At 43.8% G+C, this 27957-nt stretch overlaps 1 protein-coding gene across 4 annotated transcripts; it reads right to left on the reverse strand.

Moving 5' to 3' along the window:
• Positions 1–1107: 1107 nt before the first annotated feature.
• On the reverse strand, positions 1108–27741 carry CFAP52 (cilia and flagella associated protein 52). 4 transcript variants are annotated; one of them, XM_040243365.1, is made up of 14 exons: positions 27581–27741; positions 25375–25574; positions 24850–24986; positions 20603–20731; positions 19695–19794; positions 18705–18821; positions 16609–16709; positions 15938–16108; positions 12690–12838; positions 10658–10803; positions 7208–7359; positions 6484–6586; positions 2729–2840; positions 1108–1489 (listed from the first exon to the last, which is right to left on the reverse strand). In XM_040243365.1, exons 1-14 carry the CDS (start codon positions 27660–27662, stop codon positions 1314–1316), a joined length of 1875 nt encoding a protein of 624 aa, XP_040099299.1. In that variant the 5' UTR covers positions 27663–27741; the 3' UTR covers positions 1108–1313. The 4 variants fall into 4 exon arrangements, with proteins under 4 accessions (XP_040099299.1, XP_040099300.1, XP_040099303.1 ...); XM_040243366.1 differs by lacking the exon at positions 24850–24986 and having other exon boundaries at positions 20571–20731; positions 27581–27707; XM_040243367.1 differs by lacking the exons at positions 1108–1489; positions 2729–2840 and adding an exon at positions 4342–4471 and having other exon boundaries at positions 27581–27714.
• Between the last annotated feature and the right edge of the window lie 216 nt (positions 27742–27957).

Here is a 27957-nt window from a genome sequence, read left to right on the forward strand (position 1 = left end):
TCCCTGGATTCGCTGGGGGACTCCGCTCACCTGTCCTGTAACTGTCAGGTTTATAATTAATCCGGCGAAGTCTTGCGAAGTGAATTTCTCATCCATTTCTAACTCAACAAGAGATCAGCAGGATGCGTCATTACATCAGTGCCCTGAAATGTTACTTAGTGTTTGATGGATATGTGGTCATCGTTTATTAAATATCTACCTTGACATATCAAATAGGGTAGCAGCAGGTTACCTGATGAAGGAAAGAAGAAGAAGCATTAAAGAACAAAGAATATGCCCAGAACAAAAGACTGTTTTGTGAATTAGAAACTTGACGTGTTTCTGAAAAAAATGCCTTCGTCTACCTTCCCTGGAAAAGGATACTGGGTTGGACCGTCAATAAACAAGTTCCATCACCTTTCTAATGGTAAGCAGAAGAGAAAGATTTTATACTCAATTCCAGAAAAGCACCTATCAAATTTCACCTTTGATAATCACCCTCAAGGTCCCTAACTCACATTTTTATTTTAGAAAGCACAATTCATATTTAACTTTCTGCTCTGTGTCATGAATTCTGCTGATGCTTTAATATATTATTTCACTTAATTATAACAATAATTTTTGGAGCAGATATTCTTGCTTTGGGGCTTCCCTGGTGCCTCAGATGGTAAAGAATCCCTTTGCAATGCAGGAGACGTGGGTTTGATCCCTGGGTTGGGAAGATCCCCTGGAAAAGGGAATGGCTATATTCTTTATAAAACAGAGTATCAGAAAGTTAAAACAAAAACCCTACCCAAGATCTGGACTGAAACCCACATCTTGCCCCAGGCAGTTTGACCAATGAAATGCTGATTAAGAAAGTAAACTTATATGTATACCTATAGCTGATTCATGTTGATATATGGCAGAAACCAACAAAATATTGTAAAGCATTTATCCTTCAATTCAAAATAAATTTTTTTAAAAAGAAAGTAAACTCACCTTCTTTCTTTTTAGAGAATAACAGCAATGATTATCTGCAGACAAATTGTGAGGAAGGGCTGTGGGGTTTGCAGACTCATGGAACAGATTAGGATAGGAAACCAATGACTGGGAATTTACTCATGATGAAAAAATAAACAGTCTAGATTAATTATTCTTGAACACATCTCAATTTTAATATACAGTTCAAGAATGTGCAATGCATTCTATAAAGGAAAGGAGAAACCTGTAGATAAAATATTTTTATCAAAGAACAAAAACACAGATATGAGAAAACAAGATTAGTCTAGGAGTCTCAGGCTTCTTCCACAAGATGGTAATTGATGCTGGGAATCCAGGAGATCTCTGCTGCTTCATGAGGGAAATGGGTATTTCCACCTCAAAATGGCCCCGTCGGCACTCACGCTAACGATGTACTGATTTCCTGGACTTATCCGGATTCGGGTGATGTTGCCGCTGTGTCCCACCCCAACATGGGTCACTTCACCCTCATTGTAATCCCAAACTTTGACCAGATGGTCATTTCCACCTGAAAAAGACAAACAGTTATATGGCAAGGCTGCAACAGGACAGAGAGAAAACAGTCCTGATTTTAAAAAATGATCATTCAATACATTCCCCATGTGATGATTTAAAGGAAGAAAAACCTATCTTTATAAACACTCTTCCTTGACTGGGAAAAATCTAGATCTGTTGCAGTAAATAGGGGGAAAAAAGTAAAAAGGTGACATCACCCTTGATCCCACCATCCAGAGATAACAATTACTAACTTCTTGGTTTAGTTCCTTCTGGTCTTTTTTCTGTAAGTTACACAGATACACAGCTGAATATGTGATTGGGATTATACCGTGTCTACTTTTATATCCTGCTTAAATATGGGCTTCCCTGGTGGCTCAGAGGTTAAAGCGTCTGCTCGCAATGCAGGAGACCTGGGTTGATCCCTGGGTTGGGAAGATCCCCTGGAGAAGGAAATGGCAACCCACTCCAGTATTCTTGCCTGGAGAATCCCATAGATGGAGAAGCCTGGTGGGCTGTACAGTCCACGGGGTCACAAAGAGTTGGACATGACTGAGTGACTTCACTTTATGTAAATATATTTGTGAAACATTCATTGATTTAGAACATTAATTGGTTACTATCCTGAAGACTCAAAGAGGCTGCAAGAAATAAGACTCATGCTGTTGCAATGGGCAGGCACATTGTGTAGCAAATGCCCCCTGGACATGCTGGTTGAAAAGCCTGGCATTGAAGACTTCAGTAGAAAACATTACAGCAAGGCAGGCTAGATAGCCCAGTCTATGTAAAGGCCTATTTTTATCTTTTTTTAAATTGAAATAGGGCTTTCCAGGTAGCGCTAGTTGTAAAGAACCCGCCTGCCAATGCAGGAGACCTAAGAGACAAGGTTCGATCCCTGGGTTGGGAAGATTCCCTGGAGGAGGGCATGGCAACCCACTCCAGTATTCTTGCCTGGAGAATCCCAGGGACGGGGGAGCCTAGTGGGCTGCTATCTATGGGGTCGCACAGAGTCGGACACGACTGAAGAGACTTAGCAGCAGCAGCAGGCTCGTAGACAAATGTGTCTTCTCATTGAAATGTGACTTCTGGATTTTTCTTTCCCAGCCACACAGGCTGCAGTGCGCAGGACTGAATCTAACCACGTTGCCTTTAGACCCTTCTGGGGTCACCCCAGTTGCCCCCCAGCCAGGGAATTCCAGGTTTCCATTTAAATAAGCTAAGCTTGGCTTTCTTCTCTGATCCCAGGACTGACCTGTGACAAAGTGCACCCCTTCCACTGTGATGTCCATGCCATTGACAGCCCCGGACAAGGAACCATCCAGCTCTCTGATGACCGAGCCATCAAACACTTCCCAGTAAGCAATCTGGAATTGGAGAACGAAGCACGGGGCAGGATTCAGCTCAGTGGAATCATCCAAGCACACGCCAGCAAAAGAAGGTTCTACTTTATATAGCAGGGAGCAGAAATATACCCAGGGATGATGTATCGGCTGACATTATAAATAGGCTAAAGCAGGGGATGGAGAAATCATTTTAATATTTTTAGGAGTGGCTTTTAAATTTGCATTCTATTTAAAGAGATGTTGATATGCTGGTAAACTGGATTGAGACAGAGAGCGCTTTTTGGTTAGATGGAGCAGATTGAGCCTGGAGGAAGCTGTAAAGGGAAGAAGAAACTGGCCAGTACACAATTCTGCACTTAAAGGAGGAGAGCAAAGCTTTCTTTAGGCTTGGCAGGAGGGGAAATGAAATTTCTTTAGGGCCTTCAGCTTGGAGAATGAGCAGTTCTGCAAAATTCTGGAGACTGGGCCTTACAAAGTCAGCTCTCGCTGTGGCTGGCCCTCCTTCTTCCTCACCCCACACTTATCCCCACCTTCTCTTCAGATTCAAAGCAACAGAAGATTTTGCAGGGACGGGTTTAAACAGAAACTGATTATATTACCCCCTGCCACCTTCCTGGGCCATGAAACTAGGTTAGGGGTGGATGGAAGACAGGAGCTCAAAGAGCGACGGTTTTTCTCTGAATATACTGCTTTTATACTTTATTGAACTTTGAACCTTGTCAATGTACAACCTGTTCAAAAATAAAATTTCTTTCTAAACAAAAGAGCCCTTGACCGGAAACTGGGAGTGGGAACTTAGGTATGTATTACACCTGGAACTTTCTCCGTCTTTCGTGTTAATGGAAACTTGCTGTATTTCAGTCATGAACACCAGAAATCTATGTTCCTCTGAATTTAGCTAGAAATTGTGTATGCTATTTTAATTTTTTTTTCTTTTTTTTATAATTTCTATTGATGCTGGGTCGCTTTAACAGTAAATTTCAGTTTTCAGACTAAAAGCATAAGGAAGTGTAAACGCATGCTGAGGGGACTTCCTTGGTAGTCCAGTGGTTAAGACTCTGTGCTTCCACTGCAGGGGGCGCAGGTTCAATCCCTGGTTGGGGAACTAAGATCCCACATGCCACATAGTGAGAACAAAAAAAGCAGGGGGGTAGGGGGGCATGCCAAAAATCTTTGTTTCTCAGGAATCACATCCATGTAAGTCCTTGGTGCTTGACTACCAGTTTCCTTGACCAATGAAGTCAAAGTGATCTTCAGCTGGGCTTTCCTGAGGGTCCTCTGCCAGAAGTGGTCTTCCCCGAGATCAAAGCATGGCTACGTCCCCCTGGCACTGAGGCCTCAGCTCAAGTGTCACCGCCTTAAGGGGGCCTCGCTGACCAGCCTCCCTAAAGCAGTTTCCTTCTCTCAGCCAGTGTCCTGTAGCCGGATCTATGTCTTCTTAGCTCTTTCACCATCTTGCTCATTCACGGACTCTGTCACCTGTGCCCCTCCCACCCAAAATTAACACACAAAGTAAGTTGCCTCCGTGACAGCAGGGACACTGTCATGTCCCCACTGCTTAGTGTGACAGATTTGTGATTTATGGTTGGAATAGTCTGGGCAAAATTCAAATAAGAGGGAGATGGACTGTTTCAAGTCTCGTAAGCTGAAACCTAGAATACAGCAGATATCACCCTAATTTAGAAATGATATGAATCGTATAGCAGAGCATTTATAATGACGTTGTGATTAGCTCCTTAATATCCATCCATCCTAGTTCCCAGAGGAAGTCCACTTAGATCGCAAGTCAAGCATGCGCTGGGGGATGGGCAGGTGTGGGCCAGTTTGGACAGATGAGACACAAAGAAACTAGCAGCCCAGAAACTGGAAAGGATGCAGCCCTCCATGCCTTCCCAGAACATTCTGTCTGGTTGGTTCAGGCAGCCTTCCTTGGGTTTTTATGACAAAGTTGTTGAATCTTGCCCCCAGATCACAGATGCAAGGCCTTGTACCAAGGCCATGGAAGTATAGCCCAGAACCAAGGACACCTCTGAAGTTGAGCCCCTTTGTAACCATTGCCAAAAGCCCCTGATTATCACTAACAAGCTTCTTGACTCCCAGTTAGACAAAGATGCCCACTCCAGTAAACACCCTATAGCACTGCAACCAACCACCTGATGCTAAGCTTTCCCCCAGGAATTTTCTTTGTCTTGAGGCTATAAAAATTGGCTGTTAACTCATGAAAACTGTCGACTCTCCTGGGCCTGTTGTGAGACTGGCCCGCTGCGCTCACAGTGCCCACCGTATCTGTGCTTTGTTCTTAATAAACTCACTCCTTTCTGAAATGCTCTGTGTCTAGAAATTCTTTTCCAACCCACGCTAGGACTGCCTCAGTGAAAGGGTCTTCAGGCTGTAGTTCCCACTCACCTGGGGAAGCTTAAACAGGAAAAAACCCCACTTCTGGATTCAAATCTATGGGCATGGGGGTGGGGAGGGCAAGTCCCTTTTGAACTTTTCCCATGCTATTTTTATACTTTTCACTCCATTATCTTAGACTGCAGCTGGCAAAACAATAAATAGGCAACCTCCTCTTCAATTATCTCAAAGGCATCTCAAAGACTAAATTAGGGGGATCCAAACCCAATACCTGGATTGGCAAGGAATCAGGCCAAGATTTGACGTATCTGATGTGGCTGGCCGGATGGGAGACACCCCCCTCCCCCAACCAGCTTCCTTGTCCCTCTCTCCTGAAGCTTCTTGCTCACTCTGAGGGGGAAATGTTTCCCCCAAAAGAAGGGCCGATTTCCACCCAAGGACATGGACCCCCCCCCAGCTAAAGAGATTTTTAACATATTGATGAAGTAGGGTGATGAGGGCTTCCCAGGTGGCTCAGTGGGTAAAGAATCCACCTGCAATGCAGGAGACACTGCATTTGATCCCTGGCTCAGGAAGATGCCCTGGAGGAGGAAACAGCCACCCACTCCAGTATGCTTGCCTGGAGAATCCCATGGACAGAGGAGCCTGGAGGGCTACAGGCCATGGGGTCACAAAGAGTTGGACAGGACTGAGCACTCACTCATAGCACGAAGTGTTGAGAGATTAGCTCCACTGTCATTCAATTTGAATTTAATCAAATGACAACTGCTTTGGACACAGCACTTCCATTCCAGCCCTAAAAATTTCCTCATAATCAAAACCAGTACTTATTAAGTGCCTGCTCTGTGCCAGCCCTCACCCTCAGCTTTTAGTATTATGGCTCAGCTGGTAAAGAATCTGCCTGTAATGCAGGAGACCTGGGTTCGATCCCCAGGTTGAGAAGATCCCCTGGAGAAGGGAAAGGCTACCCACTGCATATTCTGGCCTGGAGAATTCCATGGACTGTATAGTCCATGGGGTCACAAAGAGTCAGACATGACTGAGCAACTTTCACTTTCACACTATATGAAAACAAGCTTGATTAAAGTCAAGCATGACTGTAATCCATGAGGTCAGTGGTGTCGTCACATCCATTTTGCAGACAATGAAGCAAAGGCACCCAAGAAAATGACATAGCATTTCCAAAGTGACACAGAGGATCACCAGCACTCCCATCCTCTGAAATGACGTGGCTTGGCTCCAGAGCCTGCACCCATGGCCACGAGGCACCACAGCCCTTCTCTTGAACCAGAAGGGTCCCAACCCTTACCTTTCTGTCTGTGCCGCTGGTGATGATCTGGAACTCCTCTGGGTGGTAACAGACACATTGGAATAAGGTATTAGCCAGGATCATCTGATTCCTCCTAAGACGCCTGAAAAACAGATCCGAAAGCTGTGAAATCACTATTCTCTTCCTGAGAAATCTTATTTACTAGTAGAGCCTGGCCTGTAACATGGCCACCCAGGCATCTGGCCTATGGAAGGAGAATCGATATTTACACATTTCTTGGGGAGTTGCATTATTGTTATTTAGTCATTAAGTTATGTCTAACTCCTTGCAACCCCGTGGACCACAGTCTGCCAGGCTCCTCTGTTCATGGGATTCTCCAGGCAAGAATACTGAAGTGGGTTGCCATTTCTTTCTCCGGGAGATCTTCCAGGACCGAACCAGTGTTTCCTGCTTGGAAGGCGGATCCTCTACCACTGAGCCAGGGAGCTGCATTAGTGTAAGTTAAACCATGTTTTGCTTTGTGTATCTAGAGAGCTACTTCCCTATCCATCCAGAAACCTCTAAGGTCCAGCTCTTCCTGGAAGCTCTGCCCTTTCCACCAGTACCTGTGAACCCTCAACAGTCATGGAGATGAATGGCTTCTGAGACGCATCCTTTTCTGTTGCCCAGAGTCAGGTTCCTGCCCTTTGTTTGAGTTTTCCCTCGAGTTCAATAGCTGGGACTGCATTCTGCATCAGTGGTCCTCCCCATCACTGGTACCTACACGAGGTCCCAGATGATGCAGGTGCCGTCCGTGCTGGCTGTGACGCACTCCTCATTGCTCTTCTTCACCCGGATGCAGGACACGGAGGACTTGTGCTCCTTCAGTGCCTCCTCCAGCTTCTGGATCTGGTGGCCTATGTGCCACACCCTCACCTGGAAGCCACAAAGCACAGGCTCTCAGTTCCAACTTGGGACTTTCTGATGAAAAACAGATCCCAAGAGTGTTCTCACCTCCTGGGCCTGATTTGTTTTTCTAATTCCCTGTTCTCATCCTGGTTGAGTGGGGTGGGGATATCAAGTTGCAGGGCGGGAATATTCTTTCATGGAGCCAGGAAGACGCCTACCAGGAGCCTACATCCATTTTTACTTTTAGGGCTGAGAAATTTACCAGGCCCCCGCTGCTAAAACCAGTAATGCAAGGGCTGCTGCCGAACCGAGTGAAATAATAATGTCTGCTCATTTCTGCTGAGCACTGCTATCAAATTTCTGGTGCCATCAGGGAATCTCTTGGGTACCCAGGGCCATATTTAAACTTTCACATAAGCTGCTCAGTTTCAATCATTTAAAATCAGTGGTTCTCAACCTCATTGAAGTCAATACCCACTTTCAATAACAAATATTGTCTGATACCCCTCTGTCAACTTGAAACGAAATGCAGAGGTGATACAACTACCTACACACAAAATTTTACAACTGATGCCCTAACTGTAATAAAAAAAAGGGTAAGTAAAAAGGAAAGTTATTTGGTTATAACAGTGGGTCCTGTAATGGATAAACATGCTGTCACAGCTAGACCAGAAAACATTATCATGTAGTCAGTTGCTCACAGTCAGGTGCTTCCTATAATGAATGTGTTGGACTTAGGACAAACAAGGAAAGCAGAAATCATTTTGTGTAAGTGATACAAGACAATGAAAGAGTCATAGTCTAGTTGAACACTAAATGGAAATCTAGGGTCTTCACAACTCAGGTAATGGCCATTTACCAATGAAAATGGAAGTAAAATACTCAAGTGTATCTTACCAGCCATTGCATTCAGACCAGTACACACCTGCAGACCAGCAGCCCTGGCCTCCCATGCCTAAGAAGACCTTAAAGACTATGTCTCTTGGAAGGAAAGGTCTTGAGTAGCCTTGGGAAATGGGAGGGGGGACTGTGAAAAGATTGCTAGCCAGGGTCGGGGCAACCAATTTGTCACGTGTAAGTTCCTCCAGCAGCCCTCCTCAGCCACACGGGTGCATGTGTGTGCTCAGTCATGTCTGACTACAGCCCACTGGGCTCCTCTGTCCAAGGGATTCTCCAGGCAAGAATACTAGAGTGGCTTACCATTCCCTTCTCCAGGGGATCTTCCCAACAAAGGACTCGAACCCATGTCTCCTGCATTGGCAGGCGGACTCTTTACCAATGAGCCACCTGGGAAGCCCTCCTCAGCAAGGCAAATGCCCCCAAAGGCTGAGGGAGCAAGCAAGGATGCTGCGGGTGTTAGCAACAGCTAGGCTGCAGGAATGATGGAAGGGAATGGAGCCACAAGGGTCCAGAGAGGAGGGAGATGGCTCAGGGCCAGGCAGGTCTGTGGAGCATCTGCAAGGTCTTGTCCAGAAGAAGATATGCTCTGCCATGAAAGGCACACCAGGCTCTGAAGACACAGTGCAAAATAAAGGGTGTAAAGTATCTGATTAATATCAGAATTGCTATCTTCACATCACACTTTACTTTTACAGGACACTGAATCACAGAGAGGTTAAAGCATACAGCCCAGGTCACACAGCTTGGAAGTGGTGGGAGTGAAGTTTGAGAAAATTTGAGAAAATTGAGTGTGATTCCAGAACTAAAACACTCAGACATTAACTGGTTTGGTCTGATCTCTGCCAGAGGCTATATGAAGATGCTGTCTCTTTCTTCTCCTTAGGTCATTCCTATGATAGCATGGAGAAAGGAAAGGAAAATGTAATGTCCTATGTTGAGAGAAGGAAGGCTTCGGGATGGAAAAAAAAAAATCTGGGGAGTAGGGGGAAGGGAGACACTGAGATGTATGAAAAGACATTTTCAGTTCAGTTCAGTCGCTCAGTCGTGTCCGACTCTTTGCAACCCCATGAATCACAACATGCCAGGCCTCCCTGTCCATCACCATCTCCTGGAGTTCACTCAGACTCATGTCCATCGAGTCTGTGATGCCATCCAGCCATCTCATCCTCGGTCATCCCCTTCTCCTCCTGCCCCCAATCCCTCCCAGCATCAGAGTCTTTTCCAGTGAGTCAACTCTTCGCATGAGGTGGCCAAAGTACTGGAGCTTCAGCTTTAGCATGATTCCTTCGAAAGAAATCCAAGGGCTGATCTCCTTCAGAAGGGACTGGTTGGATCTCCTTGCAGTCCAAGGGACTCTCAAGAGTCTTCTCCAACACCACAGTTCAAAAGCATCACTTCTTCGGCGCTCAGCTTTCTTCACAGTCCAGCTCTCACATCCATACACGACCACAGGAAAAACTATAGCCTTGACTAGACGGACCTTAGTCGGCAAGTAATGTCTGTGCTTTTGAATACACTATCTAGGTTGGTAATAACTTTTCTTCCAAGGAGTAAGCGTCTTTTAATTTCATGGCTGCAGTCACCATCTGCAGTGATTTTGGAGCCTAAGAAAATAAAGTCTGACACTGTTTCCACTGTTTCCCTATCTAAATCCCATGAAGTGATGGGACCGGATGCCATGATAGGCTCCTTGAAATGATGCAAGAAAATGATTGAGTGTAATTTTTAAATGATGGTCAAAGTGTATGGGTAGATTAAAGAATTGAGTCCAAAAATGGCATTTCCTTTAAAAGACAAGATAAAGACAATTTAGAAATGGCAACCCACTCCAGTATTCTTGCCTGGAAAATCCCATGGACCGGGGAGCCTGGTAGGCTACAATCAATGGGGTCGCAAAGAATCAGACATGACTGAGCAACTTCACTATGGTTTTTGAAGGGGGAAAAAAAGATATTCCAAACCTCTGGTAAAATACCAACTTGGATGCCTAGCTCGATTCCATATAGAACACTTTCATGTCTGTATCCTAAATGTCCAAATATATTGATATGTGTATTTATACTATTAGAACTTTAATGTATGATGGACTTCAGAGTTTCATCAAAATCTTAATTTGGTCTTGCCTGACTCCCAGTACAGATGAAAAAAATCAAATTAGTGTCCTGTTATGGGGCAGTTGAAAGATTGAAGGCAGAAGGAGAAGAGGGCAACAGAGGATGATATAGTTGGATAGCATCACCGATTCAATGGACATGAACTTGGGCAAACTCCAGGAGATGGTGAGGGACAGGAAAGCCTAGAGTGCTGCAGTCCGTGGGGTCACAAAGAGTCAGACACAATTTGCTGACTGAACAACAATAACAAACGGGGCATTTGCTCTGAATATGCGGCTATTTTTAAAAGATTCAGCCCTGGAGAACAGTACCTCCCCTTCTCCTCCACCACTGATGACCCTTTTACAGTCGCTGGTGGTGGCGATAGCGGTCACACCAATCCTGTGCGCATTGTTAATAATGTACATCAGTCGGCCAGTCTCCGGGGCGAAGGCTCGGATTCTACCATCATCCCATGCTGGCATGAAAGGCAAAGAGAAGGCAGTCAGGATGAGCATACTCTAAATCCTAAGAGAGAGACAGGATGTGAGGGGACAGTGGTGGTGATAGAGGAAAGAGGCCAGTCCCCCACCCACTGCCAGGAATCACAGCCCCCTTTTCCCTGATTCCCCAAACTGGCCACACCTCCCAAAGGAAATGAACGGCTCGCCTTAGCTAAGCCTGTCTCCTGGTGCACCCCACCCCAGGAGACAGAAGTTGGGGAGGCCAACCCCCATCTCTCCCATGAGCTGTAAAACTTGCACATTCAACTAGATGGTTGATATTGCAACTGGGATGTCAACCAGGGATCAGAAGTCAGCTTCCAGAATAGTTCTGTTTAAAAGCATGTCAGCCCTGGGGACTTCCCTGGCCGTCTAGTGGTTAAGACTTCGCCTCCCAATGCAGGGGGTGCAGGTTCAATCCCTCATTGTGGAGCTAACATCAAGATCCCACATGCCTCCTGGCCAAAAACCAAAACGTAAAACAGAAGCAATATTGTAACAAATTCAATAAAGACTTTAAAAGTGGTCCACATCCAAAAAAAAAAAAAAAAGGCTTAAAAAGGAAAAAAACTTTTGAGTACTAGAAATGGCATAGTCTTACAAATTAAAGAATTCCCTGGCTTCTGTGTTGAGAGCAGATCATGGAAGAAGGGTGACGGGTAAGGGTAGAAGCAAGGAGTCCTGGTAGGAAGCTACTAGAATAATCTAGGAGAGAGATGGTGGTAGTGACTGAGATGAGCGTGGAGATGATAAGATGCATGGAATCTTGGATATACTCTGAAGAGGGAGCCATTGGAGCAAGAGAAATGGGGTTTTAGTATAAGACAAAAAGAGAAGTGATGATGATGCCAAGACTTTTGTCCCTAGGATTTGTTAGCTCTAAGTGTAATGCAAGCCAAGAGCTCCTGGGGACCACTATGTGTAGAAAACATGCCCCAAGGTAGAAGCAGCACAAGGAGACAAAGCCAAGAAGAGAGGGCAGTGAGATGGTTCCTGATGTCACAATTTTATATTATTATGATGATTGTTTTGGCTGCATCAAGGCACATGCAATCTTAGTTCCCTGACCAAGGATCGAACCGGTGCCTTCTGCAGTGGAAATATGTAGTCCTAACGGCTGGGCTTCCAGGGAATTCCCCTGATATTACCATTTTAATACCTGCCCCTAAACTCCAGGAGTTGGTGATGGACAGGGAGGCCTGGCGTGCGGTAATTCATGGGGTCGCAAAGAGTCAGACACGACTGAGCGACTGGACTGAACTGAACTGAAAGACTCACTTGACTTTTCACTGATGTGAACCAGTAATTCACTTTTGACCACTGGGGAAATTTATACATGGATTGAACATAGATGATATTAAGAAATTATTATTTTATAGGAAAATATCTTCAGAGATGCATACTGAAGTCTTCAGAAATAGAATATCATGGTGTCTATAATTCATGTTAAAATATTTTGGCACAACATAATCAACTGAATTAAAAATAAATTCCCTTGGAGCTATAACTTAAAGTCAGGTTTTTAATCGCTTGAGCAACAAAAAAGGGTTCTCACATAAGAACCCTGGAATCGCTAAGGCCTCAAATCCACCCTGTGAGGTCAATCACTTCATTTTCCTGGCCGGAGAGAAAGCAACATGCTATATGAAGCAATGCGGGGGAAGAGAAATTGCTGTTTGGTAATTCCTAGCTCAGAAAGAATCCTAGCTGGAAGGGAATTCCAAAGACAGGCTAGATGACAAGCAGGCGGACCGTGGGAGGCCACTGCAGTTCATCCTCACGCAGAGCCTGGTAGGAAAAGACAGACATGAAGGAAAGCCACAGCCGGAATCGGAAGTCAAACCTGGTACGCCGACCTTACCGGAAATGATGCTCTTGCCGTCCCGCATGAAATCGATGCCATGGCAGGTCATGTTGGGCACGGTAATCCGCAGCAGCTCCCTGTTGGTCAGCGTGTGCCACACTCGGATGTCCTTCTTGGCGCAGGTGGCGAAGAGCTCGGCGGTGCCGCTGCAGAGAAGTCACCAGGAGAGTGAGACATGCACAAGACGCACAAGACGCACAGTGTTTCTCAGATGCAGGTTTGACGCTAAAATGGGCTTCTTGAGGATGTAGGGAAGGATGCTTTTTGCAAGTGTTAATTGCACAGTCGTGCCGACTCTTTGCAACCCCATGGACTGTGGCCCGCCAGACTAATCTGCCTATGGGATTATCCAGGCAAGAATACTGGAGTGGGTTGCCATTTCCTTCTCCAGGGGAATCTTCCCAATCCAGGGATTGAACCCGGGTCTCCCACATTGCAGGCAGATTCTTTACCATCTGAGCCACCAGGGAAGCCACCAGGATGCTTTTAGATGCCTATTGTCTCAGGCTTAATGGCCTTACAGATTCCTTGTGCAGAATGGCATTGGATGGGGAGTTCCTTGGTGGCCCAGTTATTAGGACTGGGAGCTTTCACTGCTGGGGGCCCAGGTTCCTCCCTGGCTGGGGAACTAAGATCCCACAAGGCGCACTGCTTGGCCAAAATTAGTAAATAAAATACCACATTTTGGAGTGGTGAAATCATCACACAAACCTTCTCACAGATAACAATTATAAAACCCAGATAAAATGAACACAATAACAAGACAGCCAAATCCCAAAGACACTGAAAATATTTTAAAATAGACAGAAATCAAGAAGAGCTTCCTCTTGTGAAAGTGTAACTGGGGGACTTCCCTGGTGGTTCAGTGGCTAAGACTCCATACTCCCAACGCAGGGGGCCTGGGTAGATACCACATGTCACAACTAAAAAAAAGAAAAAGAAAAATCCTGAATGCAGCAACAAAGACCAACTAAGACCTGGCACAGCCAAATAAACAAATAAATACCTTTTTTTTTAAGTGCAACTAGAAAGGGTTAAGAATCATTACTGTGTGATTTTCTAATCAGAGGTGCCCCAAACTCCCTAGGTATGGTGACCACAGAAAAAAAAGTAACAGAAAAACCACAGCCTCACTGACTAAAGGGTAAGGGGCTGGAAAATTCATCTGGAATTTAAAGGGAAAACCCTGCAGCAAGAGAATCATAAGAGGAAGACCTAAATTCTGATTATTAAAAACTGCCCCAATTCCTGTGTGCCAGTTGAATTCTACATGTGGGAGGTGCAGGAAACTTTGAGAGGGAAAAAAAAAAAAAAAAAACCAGGAGGCAGAGACCAGAGAGGACACTACTTTTCTTTTTAAGATTCTATTTTTTTCTTTCTTTTAAAAAATTTTTAAGATTCTCTTTTTGAGGTCAGCACTATATGGATGAATCTGAGAGCTTTTTTAACTGACTACATTCACCAACTATGCTTAGTTTGGGTGGCTGAAAGCTGAACCTTAGAGGCTTAAAGTGACTGCTAGGATGTTTCTTTGAATTGAATTGAAGTTGCTCAGTCGTGTCTGACTCTTTGCGATCCCGTGGACTGTAGCCTAACAGGCTCCTCCGTCCCTGGGATTCTCCAGGCAGGACTACTGGAGTGGGTTGCCATTTCCTTCTCCAGGAGATCTTCCCAACCCAGGGATCAAACCTGGGTCTCCCATATTGTAGGCAGATGCTTTATCATCTGAGCCACCAGGGAAGTCCCTAAAGGATGTTTCTTTAGGGGGATATAAAATGTTCTAAAATTAGATTGCGATAATGGTTGCAAACCTCTGTAAATATACTCCTAAGAAAGCCATTGAATTGTATGGAGGGTGAATTTTATGATATGTAAATTATATTTCAATAGAGCTGTTTAAAAAAGAGAAAGGGGTGTGAAACCTGAATAGATTAAAGACTGCATAAGAAATTGAAAAGACATTTAAAAACTTACCCTTACAAAAGACACCAGGACCAAATATTTTACAGATTGATTCTACCAAGCTCCTTAGAAAAAGAGAGGAAAAGTGACACAGAAAGGAAATGACCAATTTTCAAATAAGAATTCACCTGATGGGAGGCACCAGCCATTTTCACTATTAGAAATAGGAGGAACCTAACCACAAAGGCTCAGGAAACCAAAACTACATTTGGTCACCTCAAGGACCAAGTTTTCAAAGAGCCTTGCTGCCTATTCAACAATGATCTTGAGTTTTATAAATTCAAATGAATTACTGAAGAAGTTCAGAGCAAAAACTGTGACCAACTTTATGGGACAAATCTCACCAAAGACAAATAGATTTCATAATCAAATAATGACAGACTCTGATGGCAGCTCTGTTTGACATTAAAACTGTTCATGGTTATGTGTTTCACTGTCTTGTGAGGGATTTACCAATATATATAGCAACTAGGTTCAGAGGAACTCTTAATCTTATGGCCACTGCCATCAGGCAAGCCAAATCTGGAAGACACAAGGGGTGCAAACAAACAACTTGAAAGATGTTTTAAAAAAGGCATTACTAAGTTTTGCTCCAGACAGCAGTGGAAGCACAGAAAAGTTTTTCCAGTCTGTTCACCCTTTCCATGATGAATTTACTAGAAAAGCCAACATTCCAAAGAGGCCCAAATTTGAATTATAAAATGAACGTAGCTGCTTGGTAAAAGCCAAAGAAAATCTATTAACATAATTCACTACAATAGAAAAGTTCATGGAGAAAAAAATAATAATTTATTATTGTTAGGTAGTTAGAATAGGAAAAAGGAGTCCAAAAAGGGTGGTGGCTAAAAGACAAAGAAAGGGAAAAGCCCTTGAAAATGGAACAAAAGAAATCCATGGACTGGAGTGAGAACTTCAGATGAAACAAACACACCCCCTTCTTGGCTAGCGCAATTGCATAGGGCAGGCTCAGCAGGGAGGAGACAAATGATTAAATGGAGGAAGCCAAGAAGGATTGAGGCCTCTCCTTTGGGGTCGGCCCACCCTCACACCTTGAAGGTGTACTATCCTTTGCTTGCTGAATAAAACTCTGAGTTGTAACCAAGCTGTAATACTGGTCTGCTGTTTCAAATCTTTGCTGTGGTGAGACAGAACCGAGTAAATTACATTATGATTTATCATGATTGATTATGTTAGTAGGTGAAACATGTATTAATAAAATTAAATTTCCTTGCACATGGCATCAAATCTCTACATTCTTATCACTTTTATACTCTTCTACTTACAATGGGAAGACAATGTCCTCAACAGATTCAAAGTGACAAGATGTGATGAGAGTCTCTTTGAAATTAGTGAAATTGACACGATAAATGTGTGATTCTTCTGTTCCTACAAAGAACTGGTGTCCTTCCCCTCGAAGTGTGATAGAGGTGATTCCACCTTGTAACTGGATTTTCCTTTAAGGAGAAGCAAAAGGTAAAGAAGATTTACTCAATTGATGAGCATTTATTAACTGTCTGAAGCATTATGGAGGATATATATCAGGCATAAGAACCTGAGTATTGCCTTCAAGGAGATCACACAGTTGGAAAGGCAGGAGTTAGAATATTAAGTGCCCATGCAAAGGGGGAGGCCCATGTGGTTTATGATAATCAAGGAAGTTTACAGTGAGATGTCCCTCTAAATGGGTGGTGGAACACAAGTGGAACATTCCAGGCAAATAAATGGGTGCAAATGACCATGGCCAGTAAACACTTCATTCACTCCATGTCTAACAGGTGGAATCTTTTCATTGGCAAAAACCACCATCTACTGTGTTTCCAACTGCTCATTTTAACAGCAAGATGAGATTGGTTTTAAACCAAATATCACTTTGTCCACATCATTTAGTTGCCGACTTTAAGCAAACCTCTCTCTAGAGGGTCTCTCCTCATCCAAACCCTGTAGGGTAACTTACTTGATGGGTTTGTAGCTGGGGCTTTTACAGAAGACCAGCAATCCATCTCCAGAGCCTACCAACAAACCCCCCATCTTCAGGCAACTGATAGCTGACACTCCCTAGGGGGAGAGAGAACATTAAGGGGAAAAAGCTAAATGGTTTCATCATTAGGAATCTATGCATCTCTATTTTTGCTTGGCAAATAAGATCAGCTGTCCTATTTTTCTAGATTCCACAGATATGTATTAATACACAATTTTTGTTTTCTGACTTAACTTTCCTCTGTATGACACATATACACTATTGATACTATGTATAAAATAGATAACTAATGAGAACCTACAGAATAGAGCTCAGGGAACTCAGTGCTCTGTGCTGACCCAAGTAGGAAGGAAATCCAAAAGAGAGGGGATATATGTATATGTATGTATACATGCATGCTCAGTTGTGTCTGACTCTTTGTGGCCCTGTAGACTGCAACCTGCCGGATTCCTCTGTCCATGGAGTTTTCCAGGCAAGGAATACTGGAGTAGGTTGCCATTTCCTCCTCCAGAGGAATCTTCCTGACCCACTGATTGAACCCATCTCTCCTACTTGGCAGACAGATTTTTTACCACTGAGCAACTAGGGAAGCCCCCTTGCTCTATATATTGTAAGTTAATTATATTGGTTTGTCCATAAACTTCATTTGGGGTTTTCTGTGAGATGTATGGAAAACCCAAATGAACTTTTTGGCCAACTGAATACTTCAATAAAAAACAAAAATCTAAATTAAAAAAAAAGTTGGCTCTATGGTTAGAAAGATGAAGAATTACTTGATATTCAAACCAACTGTCTTGATATTCAAACAAATATCTCCAATCCCCTTGCCCTAAAAGAATTACATCTTTCCACTTGTGTAACAGGCAGCTTGGAAACATTGCTTTATGTTATGTAATTTACCTTTACACCTGAATTAAGCACTAAAGCATCCATGGGAGAAACTTAAGTGCCACAGGTTTGAAGAACACTGAGACAGTCAGCATCTTTTCTGGAGAGGCACTGACATTCCAAGTACTCAGTAAAAATATCCAGGTCAGAATTTTCACCAAGTGTTTCATGGAGCCCTTCAGAGGAGTCAGAATTGGCAGGACTCTCAACCTTGCCCTCCTTCATCCTGATCTGATTTGGTTTCATCTGTTGAATATATTGGAATCCCTCTCCTAAAAATCATTTGAAAAACACTGATTTGGCCTGTGCCTATGACTAGACTCTGCATATTGCTAGACTCTTCTCTACCTATACTGTAGCTTTCTCCCATTCTTACCCATCTCCTTAAAAGCTTGAATAATTAGTGGTTATGTGACTAAGAAAACTCTAACACCTTCCCAGGAACACGGTGCAATATTTCAAAGCTTCGTGGGACCATCAGCTAGGTGGAAAATTATCTAAGCTTGAACCATCTGTTCCATTATCAGACATGGGATAGACAGGTGCAGAACCTGAAAGAAGCTTTCAAATCCCAAGTTTAGTAGAAACAGCCCTTGTAACTTTCTGGGGGCACTGGAAATAACAGCACTTATTCTGTCCAATTACCCTTTGATCGTAGGCTTTTTATTTTGGTGTAGAGATCAAAGTCTCTTATTGGACTTTTAACCTGAATTGTTAGGAATTCTGCAAATATAACCAATGAACAATTTCTACATCTTGCTCATGACTTAAAATGTCAGCTGAGGCTAAAGTTTAAGATCTAGTTATTAGATTAGAAAGAAATGGCAGATAGTCTTGTAAATCAAAGAGCACATGTCACTTACACACGGCAACCGGACTGCCCAAATGCTGGAATGGATGTGATTACAAATCACAAAGCCACAGGCCTTGAGCTTTGAAGATGCAAAAAAAACAGTGTGATTCTGACCCCTAATTGAGGACATCTGGGATATCCTGAATATACACCAGTGATGAGGGTTTGAGTGAACTAGTCAATGAACATTGCAAATTGCAGTGTGGCCTTGGGTGCATCATAGACCTGTTGTTTCTCCCCACAAACCCTTGATGGAAGCCTGTGCTAACAGTGGCAGGAAGAAATCACTAGAAAACAGCAGGGCAAGCAGACTTTGATGGTCTCTACTCACCAGACTGAACTTGTCCTTGGCAGGCCCTGTGTCTGCCAGCAGCTTTGTCCTGGGGTTCATTTTTAAAATATCTCCAGTGGTGGTGCCAAGGTAGAAAAAGCTATCATCATCGGCCATCTGGGGATGAGAGAGACAAGGAAACCTGAAGACCTGGTTTGCCCAGTGATGCCCAGGAGACCCTGATCAGGGAGGGGATGAGCTCTCTCTGAACCCTATGAAGACCTCCAAAAGTCCTCAAGGTGACTTCTGTCTCCTCAGACTCGAAGATGGGTAAGAACACCTTCAAGGGGAGCAGAATCAGGGCCAAATTCAGAACTGAATTCAGTATGAAACATCAGACTCCAATCAGCCGTGAATTTCACTGCAATGGACTTGTATCTGCTATTAGCATGCACTCCCTGAGGCATCTCCGAAGGGCTCCTAGGGTGAAGGTGTGCTCCTCTAGAGAGAATATGTATTTGCTTTATTTCCTATTTCCTAAAGTCTACATTCATAAAACAAGTGGAGAATGGGGTTATATGCATGAATATCTGAATCCACATTAAAGACACATGAATAATCCCTCTTTGTGGAGGAGACTGCGTTTCAACAAGGAGTTTCATTGTTAGAAACTTTATTTCTTGTGCAGAAATAACATGAGTGGCAACGGGAGGTGGGCCTTGAGCACCTCCTGGCTACCGTGCTTCCCACCAGGTGAGGCAGATTCCTGGGGTCTGATGGCAGTTCAGGTCCACGGAAACAGATTCCCCCAGAGCTGTGTCTAGGCAGCCTCTCCAGCTTCCCACGGGAGCTCCTGAAGTGAAGACTCCCTCACCTGTGCTTCCCCAGGCAGTGCCCTCCATGTCCAGGGCTCCCCTCCCCACCCCCAGCCCAAAGAACATGTACCTACACACAAGCACACATACACACACACACATACCTCTGTCTTGCTCAGCACTGTTAACAAGGACTTGTACTAATATTTACATAACATAACAGAGTAATTCTTACTGAGATGCTCATGACTATTCTTTTCATCTGTCCTGTTTGGCACTCAGTTGGCCAGATCTTTCTGTTTGGGAGATCCAGTTCCCATACTCGAATTGTCCCACTAGAGAAAAGAAATAAACCCATTTAATAAATGCTTCATCTCTTCTCTGTTTTCTGCAGTCTTTTGAAGGAGAAGCTGAAAGGAAGAGAACTAGGTATTTTTGAGGATTTGTTATGGCCTGGTGATCTCCCCAAGATACACTTGTCATTTGGATGCTGAAGTACTAGCATCTGTAGGCTTTCTCGCTTGGTTTGGTATAATGAATACCTGAAGTTGGAATTGTCACAGAGAATCTAGTATAGATGGGTACCAAACCAGAAATCTTATTGAAGAGGGATAACTTTTTCTTCCTGGGTTAGGAAGATCCCCTGGAGAAGGAAATGGCAACCCACTCCAGTATCCTTGCGTGGGAAATCTCATGGACAGAGGAGCCTGGTGGGCTACAGTCCACGGTATTGCAGAGTCGGACATGACTAAGTTACTAAGTGTGCACACATGCCCTGAGTGTGAGCACAGATTGTGGGCAGTGTGTTATCAGTAACAGACAGATCAGAGGCAGGAATGGATTTAGCCGATCAGCAGAACTTTTTCAGTAGGAAGCACAGAATGATCAAATAACTGTATTTAAAAGGACTTCCAGCCAAAATAATTTTTATGTGCGTGCTAACTCGCTCCTCCATTGGCAGGTAGGTTCTCTACCAATAGCATCAGCTGGAATTTTTAGTGACTCCCAAATTATGAAAATTAGGATGAAATCTCTTTTTTTCAGGATGAAAACCACGTTCCCCCTAATTGGAATGACCGTGTTTTCTTTGTAAGCAAATAGGGTGATTTACATGTTCTGGAAACCTTGACAGCAGACACGTACTTTCCAGCAGTGACAAACATCTCGTCGCGGCACTTGGAGAAGATGACTGTGGTGGCGTTCCCGACATTGAGGCCGGCTGCGAGGCTGCCACAGATGGCCTCTCTCTTGGTTATGCTCCAGACCACCACACTGTCGGACAAAAGGACAAAGAGAATCAGGGGAAAACGGGCTTTCAAAATAAGAAATGGCTCTTTTAGCCGTTCTAGAAGGAAAGAAATACAAGAGGTTACTCACAAAGGAATGAAAGAATTATATTGACCACCCCCCCGCCAACCCCCAGACATCTAAGTCTCTTGCTAAAATAAAGAGATTTTTGAGACAGGCAGGGCATAAAAGTTTACCACTCATTTATCGCTTGTAAAAAATTTCCTTGGGGAAATACTCCAGCAAAAAAAAAAAAAAATTGTTAATTAGAAGCAATAAAAGAGAAGGACATAGGCATGTTTTCAAACTTGACCATGCCATGTAGCTGATTCAGTTGGAGGACTTGCCAAAGCAGGAAGCTAGGACCTGCCCCCAGACGTTCTGATTCAGTAGCTCTGGGCTGGAGTCTGAGAATCTGCTTTGCTAAAAAGTCTCTGGTGATGCTTTGGTCTGGGGACCACACTTAGAGCAGTTCTGTTGTAGCTTAGGGCTTCCCACTCCAGTATTCTTGTCTGGGAAATCCATGGACAGAGGAGCCTGGCGGACCCCAGTCCTTTGGGCCGCAAAAGAGTTGGACATGACTGAGCACACACACAAACATGTTGTAGCTTACCTTTGCATCTTTTGGGTGTAATCATACAATTCAGTCCTAAATTGATAGTGCTTGGTTAATGATATCAAGAATGCAGGGGAGGGGGTATTACGTTAAATCCTGGAATCATTGATGTGAACCAGAGATATGGATGGACCTAAAGATTGTCATATGGAGTGAAGTGAGTCAGAAAGAGAAAAACAAATACTGTATAATATTGCTTATATGTGGAATCTAGAAAACGGTAGAGATGAACTTATTTGCTAAGCAAAGCAGAAATAGAGTCGCAGATGTAGAGAACGAACTTCCAGTTACAAGCAGAGGTGGGATGGATTGGGAGATTGACATTGACATATATGCACTGTTGTTCAGTCTCTCAGTCGTGTCTGATTCTTTGCAACCCCATGGGCTGTAGCTGGCCAGGCTCCTCTCTTCTCCACTATCTCCCAGAGTTTGCTCAAATTCATGTCCATTGAGTCAGTCATGCTACCTAACCATCTCATCCTCTGCTGCTCCCTTCTACTTTTGTCTTTAGTCTTTCCCAGCATCAGTCTTGCCACATATGCTGTGCTGTGCTGGCCCGCTAGGCTTTTCTGTCCATGGGGATTCTCCAGGCAAGAACACTGGAGTGGGTTGCCATGCCCTCCTCCAGGGGATCCCACACTGCAGGTAGATTCTTTACTATCTGTGTCACCAGGGAAGCCCATGAATACTGAAGTGGGTAGCCTATCCCTTCTCCAGGGGATCTTCCCAATCCAGGAATCAGACCGGGGCATATATACACTGCTGCTAAGTCGCTTCAGTCATGTCCGACTCTGTGCGACCCCATAGATGGCAGCCCACCAGGCTCCCCTGTCCCTGGGATTCTCCAGGCAAGAACACTGGAGTGGGTTGCCATTTCCTTCTCCAATGCGTGAAAGTGAAAAGTGAAAGTAAAGTCACTCAGTTGTGTCCGACTCTTCGAGACCCCAGGGACTGCAGCCCACCAGGCTCCTCCGTCCATGGGATTTTTCCAGGCAAGAGTACTAGAGTGGGGTGCCATCGCCTTCTCCGATATATACACTACTATGCAGGGTACATCATGAGAAACGCTGGGCTGGAAGAAGCACAAGCTGGAATCTAGATTGCCGGGAGAAATATCAATAACCTCAGATATGCAGATGACACCACCCTTATGGCAGAAAGTGAAGAGGAACTAAAAAGCCTCTTGATGAAAGTGAAAGTGGAGAGTGAAAAAGTTGGCTTAAAGCTCAACATTCAGAAAACAAAGATCATGGCATCTGGTCCCATCACTTCATGGGAAATAGATGGGGAAACAGTGACAGACTTTATTTTTTGGGGGGGCTCCAAAATCACTGCAGATGGTGACTGCAGCCATGAAATTAAAAGACTCTTACTCCTTGGAAGGAAAGTTATGACCAACCTAGATAGCACATTGAAAAGCTGAGACGTTACTTTGCCAACAAAGGTCCATCTAGTCAAGGCTATGTTTTTTCCAGTGATCATGTATGGATGTGAGAGTTAGACTGTGAAGAAAGCTGAGCGCCAAAGAAGTGATGCTTTTGAACTGTGGTGTTGGAGAAGACTCTTGAGAGTCCCTTGGACTGCAAGGAGATCCAGCCAGTCCATTCTGAAGGAGATCAGCCCTGGGATTTCTTTGGAAGGGATGATGCTAAAGCTGAAACTCCAGTACTTTGGCCACCTCATGCGAAGAGTTGACTCATTGGAAAAGACTCTGATGCTGGGAGGGATTGGGGGCAGGAGGAGAAGGGGACAACCGAGGATGAGATGGCTGGATGGCATCACTGCCTCGATGGACGTGAGTCTGAGTGAACTCCGGGAGTTGGTGATGGACAGGGAGGCCTGGTGTGCTGCGATTCATGGGGTCACAAAGAGTCAGACACGACTGAGCAACTGAACTGAACTGATGTATAAGATAGATAACTAATGAGAACCTATTGTATCGCACAGGCACAACAGGAATGGGGAGTGACTGCTAATGGGCGCTGGTTTCTTTTTGAGGTTGAAAATGGTCTAAAATTGATTGTGGCAAAGGTTGCACAACACGACATGTAAACAATGTCCTTGGGGAAGTATTCTGGCAAAAATGATTCCTTAGGAGATTTCAATGTGTACCCAAGACTGAGAACAACTACCATAAGTTAAGAATAGTAATAGACTGCTGGACGCATTTCTGTTGAGGAAAAAAACAGTCAAATGGGGATGGGCCAGGGACATGTGACTATTTCGCTATATACTGAGAACTATCAATATATAACTACACATGAATGTAATCCATTATAATTAAGCTTTGCAGCTCAAACAAGAAAACACCTGTAAAGTGCACTGAAGTATTCAGTCCTACACAAACCTCGGGTGTCCTTCAGCACTTACATGGGAATATGCACTGCATTGATTGTTCTTCCTAATATAATGCTTTGAAATACTTCCCCCCAAATATCATTTGTATGTATTCTCTCCCTACTAACCTTGACTGTGAGATCCTTGAGGGCAAAGATCACAGCTTAGTGAGGGAAGTTAAAAATGCCTCCTCTAAAGTCACACTTTAGCGTTTGTCCCCCAGCTCTGCTACTTAGCAGCTGGTGACTCAAGTTCCTCGTTTGTCATATAGCCCCAAGAGCTCCACCTCGTGGAGTTGCCATGAGGCTTAAATGAGATAATGCAGTTAAGATGCTTGGCACACATCTGACCTGTAGTAAGCGCTCAAAAAAAAAAAAAAAATCAGCTATGGTTGATTGAAGATGATGATGACAAGGATGATGTCATCTTTTCCAGCAATGATTCTCAATTTAGCTGCAAATTAGGATCACATGGGAAGTCTTTAGAACTCCTAAAACTGAGGCCAATTAATCAAAGTCTCTGAAGGTGGAGCCAACCACCAGTAATTTTCTAAATCTTCCAGTTCATTTCAGTGCACTGCCAGGCTTGAGAATCAGCGTCCTATGGTATTTTCCTCACAGGCTTTTAAATTTTTTTTCTTTTGATTCTTAACATTTCAGAATATTTAATTTTCACTATTTTTCTTTGCAGTCTTTTCATACAGATGAAGTTTCATGTAAGTAGAATTCTTTATTCTGTGCTTTTTCTTACTATACGGCATATGAATTTCCCAACTAATTGAGGGACTCTCTATAAGCACTTTAAATCTTTAAAAATTTATAAATATTTTAAATTATCAATGGCCACTAAAAGTTAACATGTGTTTTTTATCACATTTTCCCCAGTTTTTGTTTGGTTCTACATGTATATGCAGGTACTTTACTTTCATAGTTACATTATTTTCTTTGTTATTTGTTTCTGTCTTTTCAGCTTAATTCGAACTCTTTCACCAAAAATTTATAATTTCCCCAATTCATATGAGCTTCATAAGGTTTTCACATCACACATGCTGAAATACAGATAGGCAAACAGAGAATGTTAGAAAGGGGACAGTCGTTAACATGTCTAGAAATATGCCTACAGAAAAAAATAAGTGTGCTTAGTTCATTACCTTCCATCGTCTGGGCCTCCTAGTGATACCAAGTACATATCATTTGGTGAAAAGGCCAGAGCTTCAATTTTGCCCTTGTGAAGTGACAGCCGAGCCATCAGCTCCCTTTTCTTATAATCCCACAGAATGATATCTGCCTGGGGGCAAGAATGCACTGTCAGACCATATTCAGGCTTTGGAAGGACCAGAGGAGAGAGCTACCTCTCCGTGTGAAAAAATAATCATTCATCACTTTTCTAGGAATTAGAGCACGTCTTCCGAACACGACAGCCACAAAACAGAAACAGGTGTTCGCGGGGACTTTTGTTTCTAGGTATGAGCAGTCACAAGCTGCTGCACTGGGTATAAAACCACCGGGTTTCTTTACTTTCAGCCTCACAGAGCGAAAATGAGTTCCAAGGGAGGTCAAGGGAAGAGGAGGCAGGGTGTAAACAGGACAGCGCAGAGCTACTATGAAATGAGGCAGCTTTTCTTGGGAGGCACCTCTGAATCAATACACAGTGGATGGTTCTTTAGTGTACTCACCTTAAAGCCCATGAATGTGACTTGTCCGGATGCAATGTAAAGTCCGCTCTTGGAGATGGCAACACAGGAGACGTTGTTGCCATGACCGTGTAGGAAGTTCTGTTCCTGAGTATTTATTGCCTGGATGAGGATGGTGCAACCCAGAGGGTAGACCAGATGCTCCTGGTCAGGATGGCATTTTAGACCAGTAGGGACATGTCCTAAAAGAGAGGTTGAAAATAGTAAAAGTCAAGGGCAGAAGTGGCTAGTTGTTTTTCTTTAGACTGAGCGTAAGGCTTTTAAAATAAGCCTTAATCAACTAAAATAAGTGTGTGTGTTTGGGGGTTGGGCAGTATTAGGTAATTTTACTTTACTGACAAGGTTGGTATAGAGTATATTCACTGCTAAGGAAAGATTTTCAGGGCATCCTAGGTGGAAAAAAGTCTGGTTATAAGGGAATATATACAGCATGAGTCCACTTTTAGTAAAAAGCTACGTCAATGTACATTTGAAAGGATCATACCAAAAGTTTAACAGAGATGTCTTTGGGACAAGTAATAATGGTTGATTTTTCTTGGGTTTCACTGTATTTTTCCACTTTTCTACGCTCTTGTTCTTAAGTATGACTATGGATTTACGCCCTGTATTACTCTGTATTCTCAGTGCATAGCATACTATTTGCGTGTGTGTGTGTGTGCTCAGTTTTGTCTGACTCTGAGACCTCATGGACTGTAGGCCTGCCAGGCTCCTCTATCAGTGGGGTTATCCAGGCAAGAATACTGGAGTGGGTTGCAATTTCCTCCTCCAGGGTATCTTCCTGACCCAGGATGGGACCCATATCTGTTGTCTCCTGCATTGACAGGCGTGTTCTTTACCACTGAGCCACCTGGGAAGCCCACCGTACTACTTGGCATTCAGTAATTTTACATAAATGCATATTTGACTATATGAAAGAATATAAATTGTCACAAAACCAAGAAGGCAAAAACAATTCAATTTTATTGAATTTTAAAAGGCCAAGATAATTGGAGACACTGAGATATAACTGACAATACTCTCTGAGCGCTACAAAACAGTACTGAATAGTACTCAATTCAGTAGCAGGGCTCTCTACTGGTCACCAGTGTGATCCTTTGCCCTCATAGCAGGTCACTCACTTCCTTTACCGATGATCCGGTGACCAGCTCTAAAGATGGCCAGTACTAGGATGTACTAAGTGCTCAATTTCTATCAGAGACCGTTAACATAAAACAAAGAGAAGACTCAAGAGCCAAGTCCTAGAATGTGCTAAAGCTTTAGGTATTGATTGTTCTGTGTCTACATTACTACAATTTTAAAGCTTTCAGGCATCACAATGGACTTTCTTTAAAAGCTGGCTTTGGGGGGTTCATGTTTGGGAACGCATGTACACCTGTGGTAGATTCATGTCAATCTATGCCAAAACCAATACAGAATTGTAAAGTAAAAATTAAAAATAAATAAATTAATTAATTAAAAAAAATAAAATAAAATAAAAGTAGAATGCAAAAAATAAAAAAAAAAGCTGGCTTTTTCTAAAATGCAATCCATTGCTTGTTTTCATCCTTCTCAAAACCCAAACAGCATTTCCCCTCTTCATGTTCTAGATAGGAGGTGGTCATAAGTCAGATTCGAGCAGAACAACCAGGCCCCTCTGACCAAAGGACTTCTCCCGTCCAGCTCCCCCTGGTGTCCATCATGGTCTGAAATCCTCACCTTCCTTCTGGTTAGAAGACAAATCATCCCCTAAAGTGGTTGCTCAAAACCCAAGTTCCCCACTCCCTCCAGCCCCTTCTCATTAGTATATCAGCTGGGATTTTAGAGGTTACTTGTTCCCAGGGACCTATTCTGTAACCCAATACTGAGGGGCAGGCAGTTTTGCTGGCTGTGTGGGGCTTAGAGCCAGGGGAGAGCTGGCCAGTGGGAGAAGGGTTTCAGATTGCACTTTTTTTTATCCTTATGGCCTAGTGAGGGGGCATTTAGTTCCTTTCAGATGTTTGCAAAACCCATCCCATTCTTTAAGGACTGGAGCGAGGACATGACTCTAAGATCTTTGGGGAGGAGAGGCTGTCTGGGTCCTCAGTGCTTGACTCATGCCAGCGTCCCAAGCTGCCTTCCAGGTGCTACCTGGTGTCTCACTCTCCCTGTTTGCACCACACTGCCCCTGGGGTCCCTAAACCACCTAGCCCAGACACGCTCGAGGTCTCACCATTGAATCCGATCACAGCCTCAAGCTCCAGCTCTACTGCCTCAGCCACCTCATCCCTGGGCGAAGTTTGGGTCTCCATCATCTGGAGACTCCGCTCACTTTCCTCTCAGCTTACACAAGGTGCAGCGTCTTCTGGTCGTTATGGTAACGGACTTGCGCATGCGCGCCAGATCCACGGTCGCGCTGAAAGCCGGCCTACGGAGTCCGAGTCCTTTTGCCCTCGTGAAAATCGAGAGAGGGCTTTTTTTTTTGTTTTCTTTCTAGTATTTCTCTGGAAATTTAAGGGGCACGAAATGGACAGATTAATTCCCTCCTCCTCCATGTAAAGAGCCTGTGACCTTTTGGGTAACGATATAATCAAATACTTGATGGCATTT

This window comes from Oryx dammah, unplaced genomic scaffold, assembly GCF_014754425.2.
Source record: "Oryx dammah isolate SB20612 unplaced genomic scaffold, SCBI_Odam_1.1 HiC_scaffold_8, whole genome shotgun sequence".
Taxonomy (NCBI): Eukaryota; Metazoa; Chordata; class Mammalia; order Artiodactyla; family Bovidae; genus Oryx; species Oryx dammah.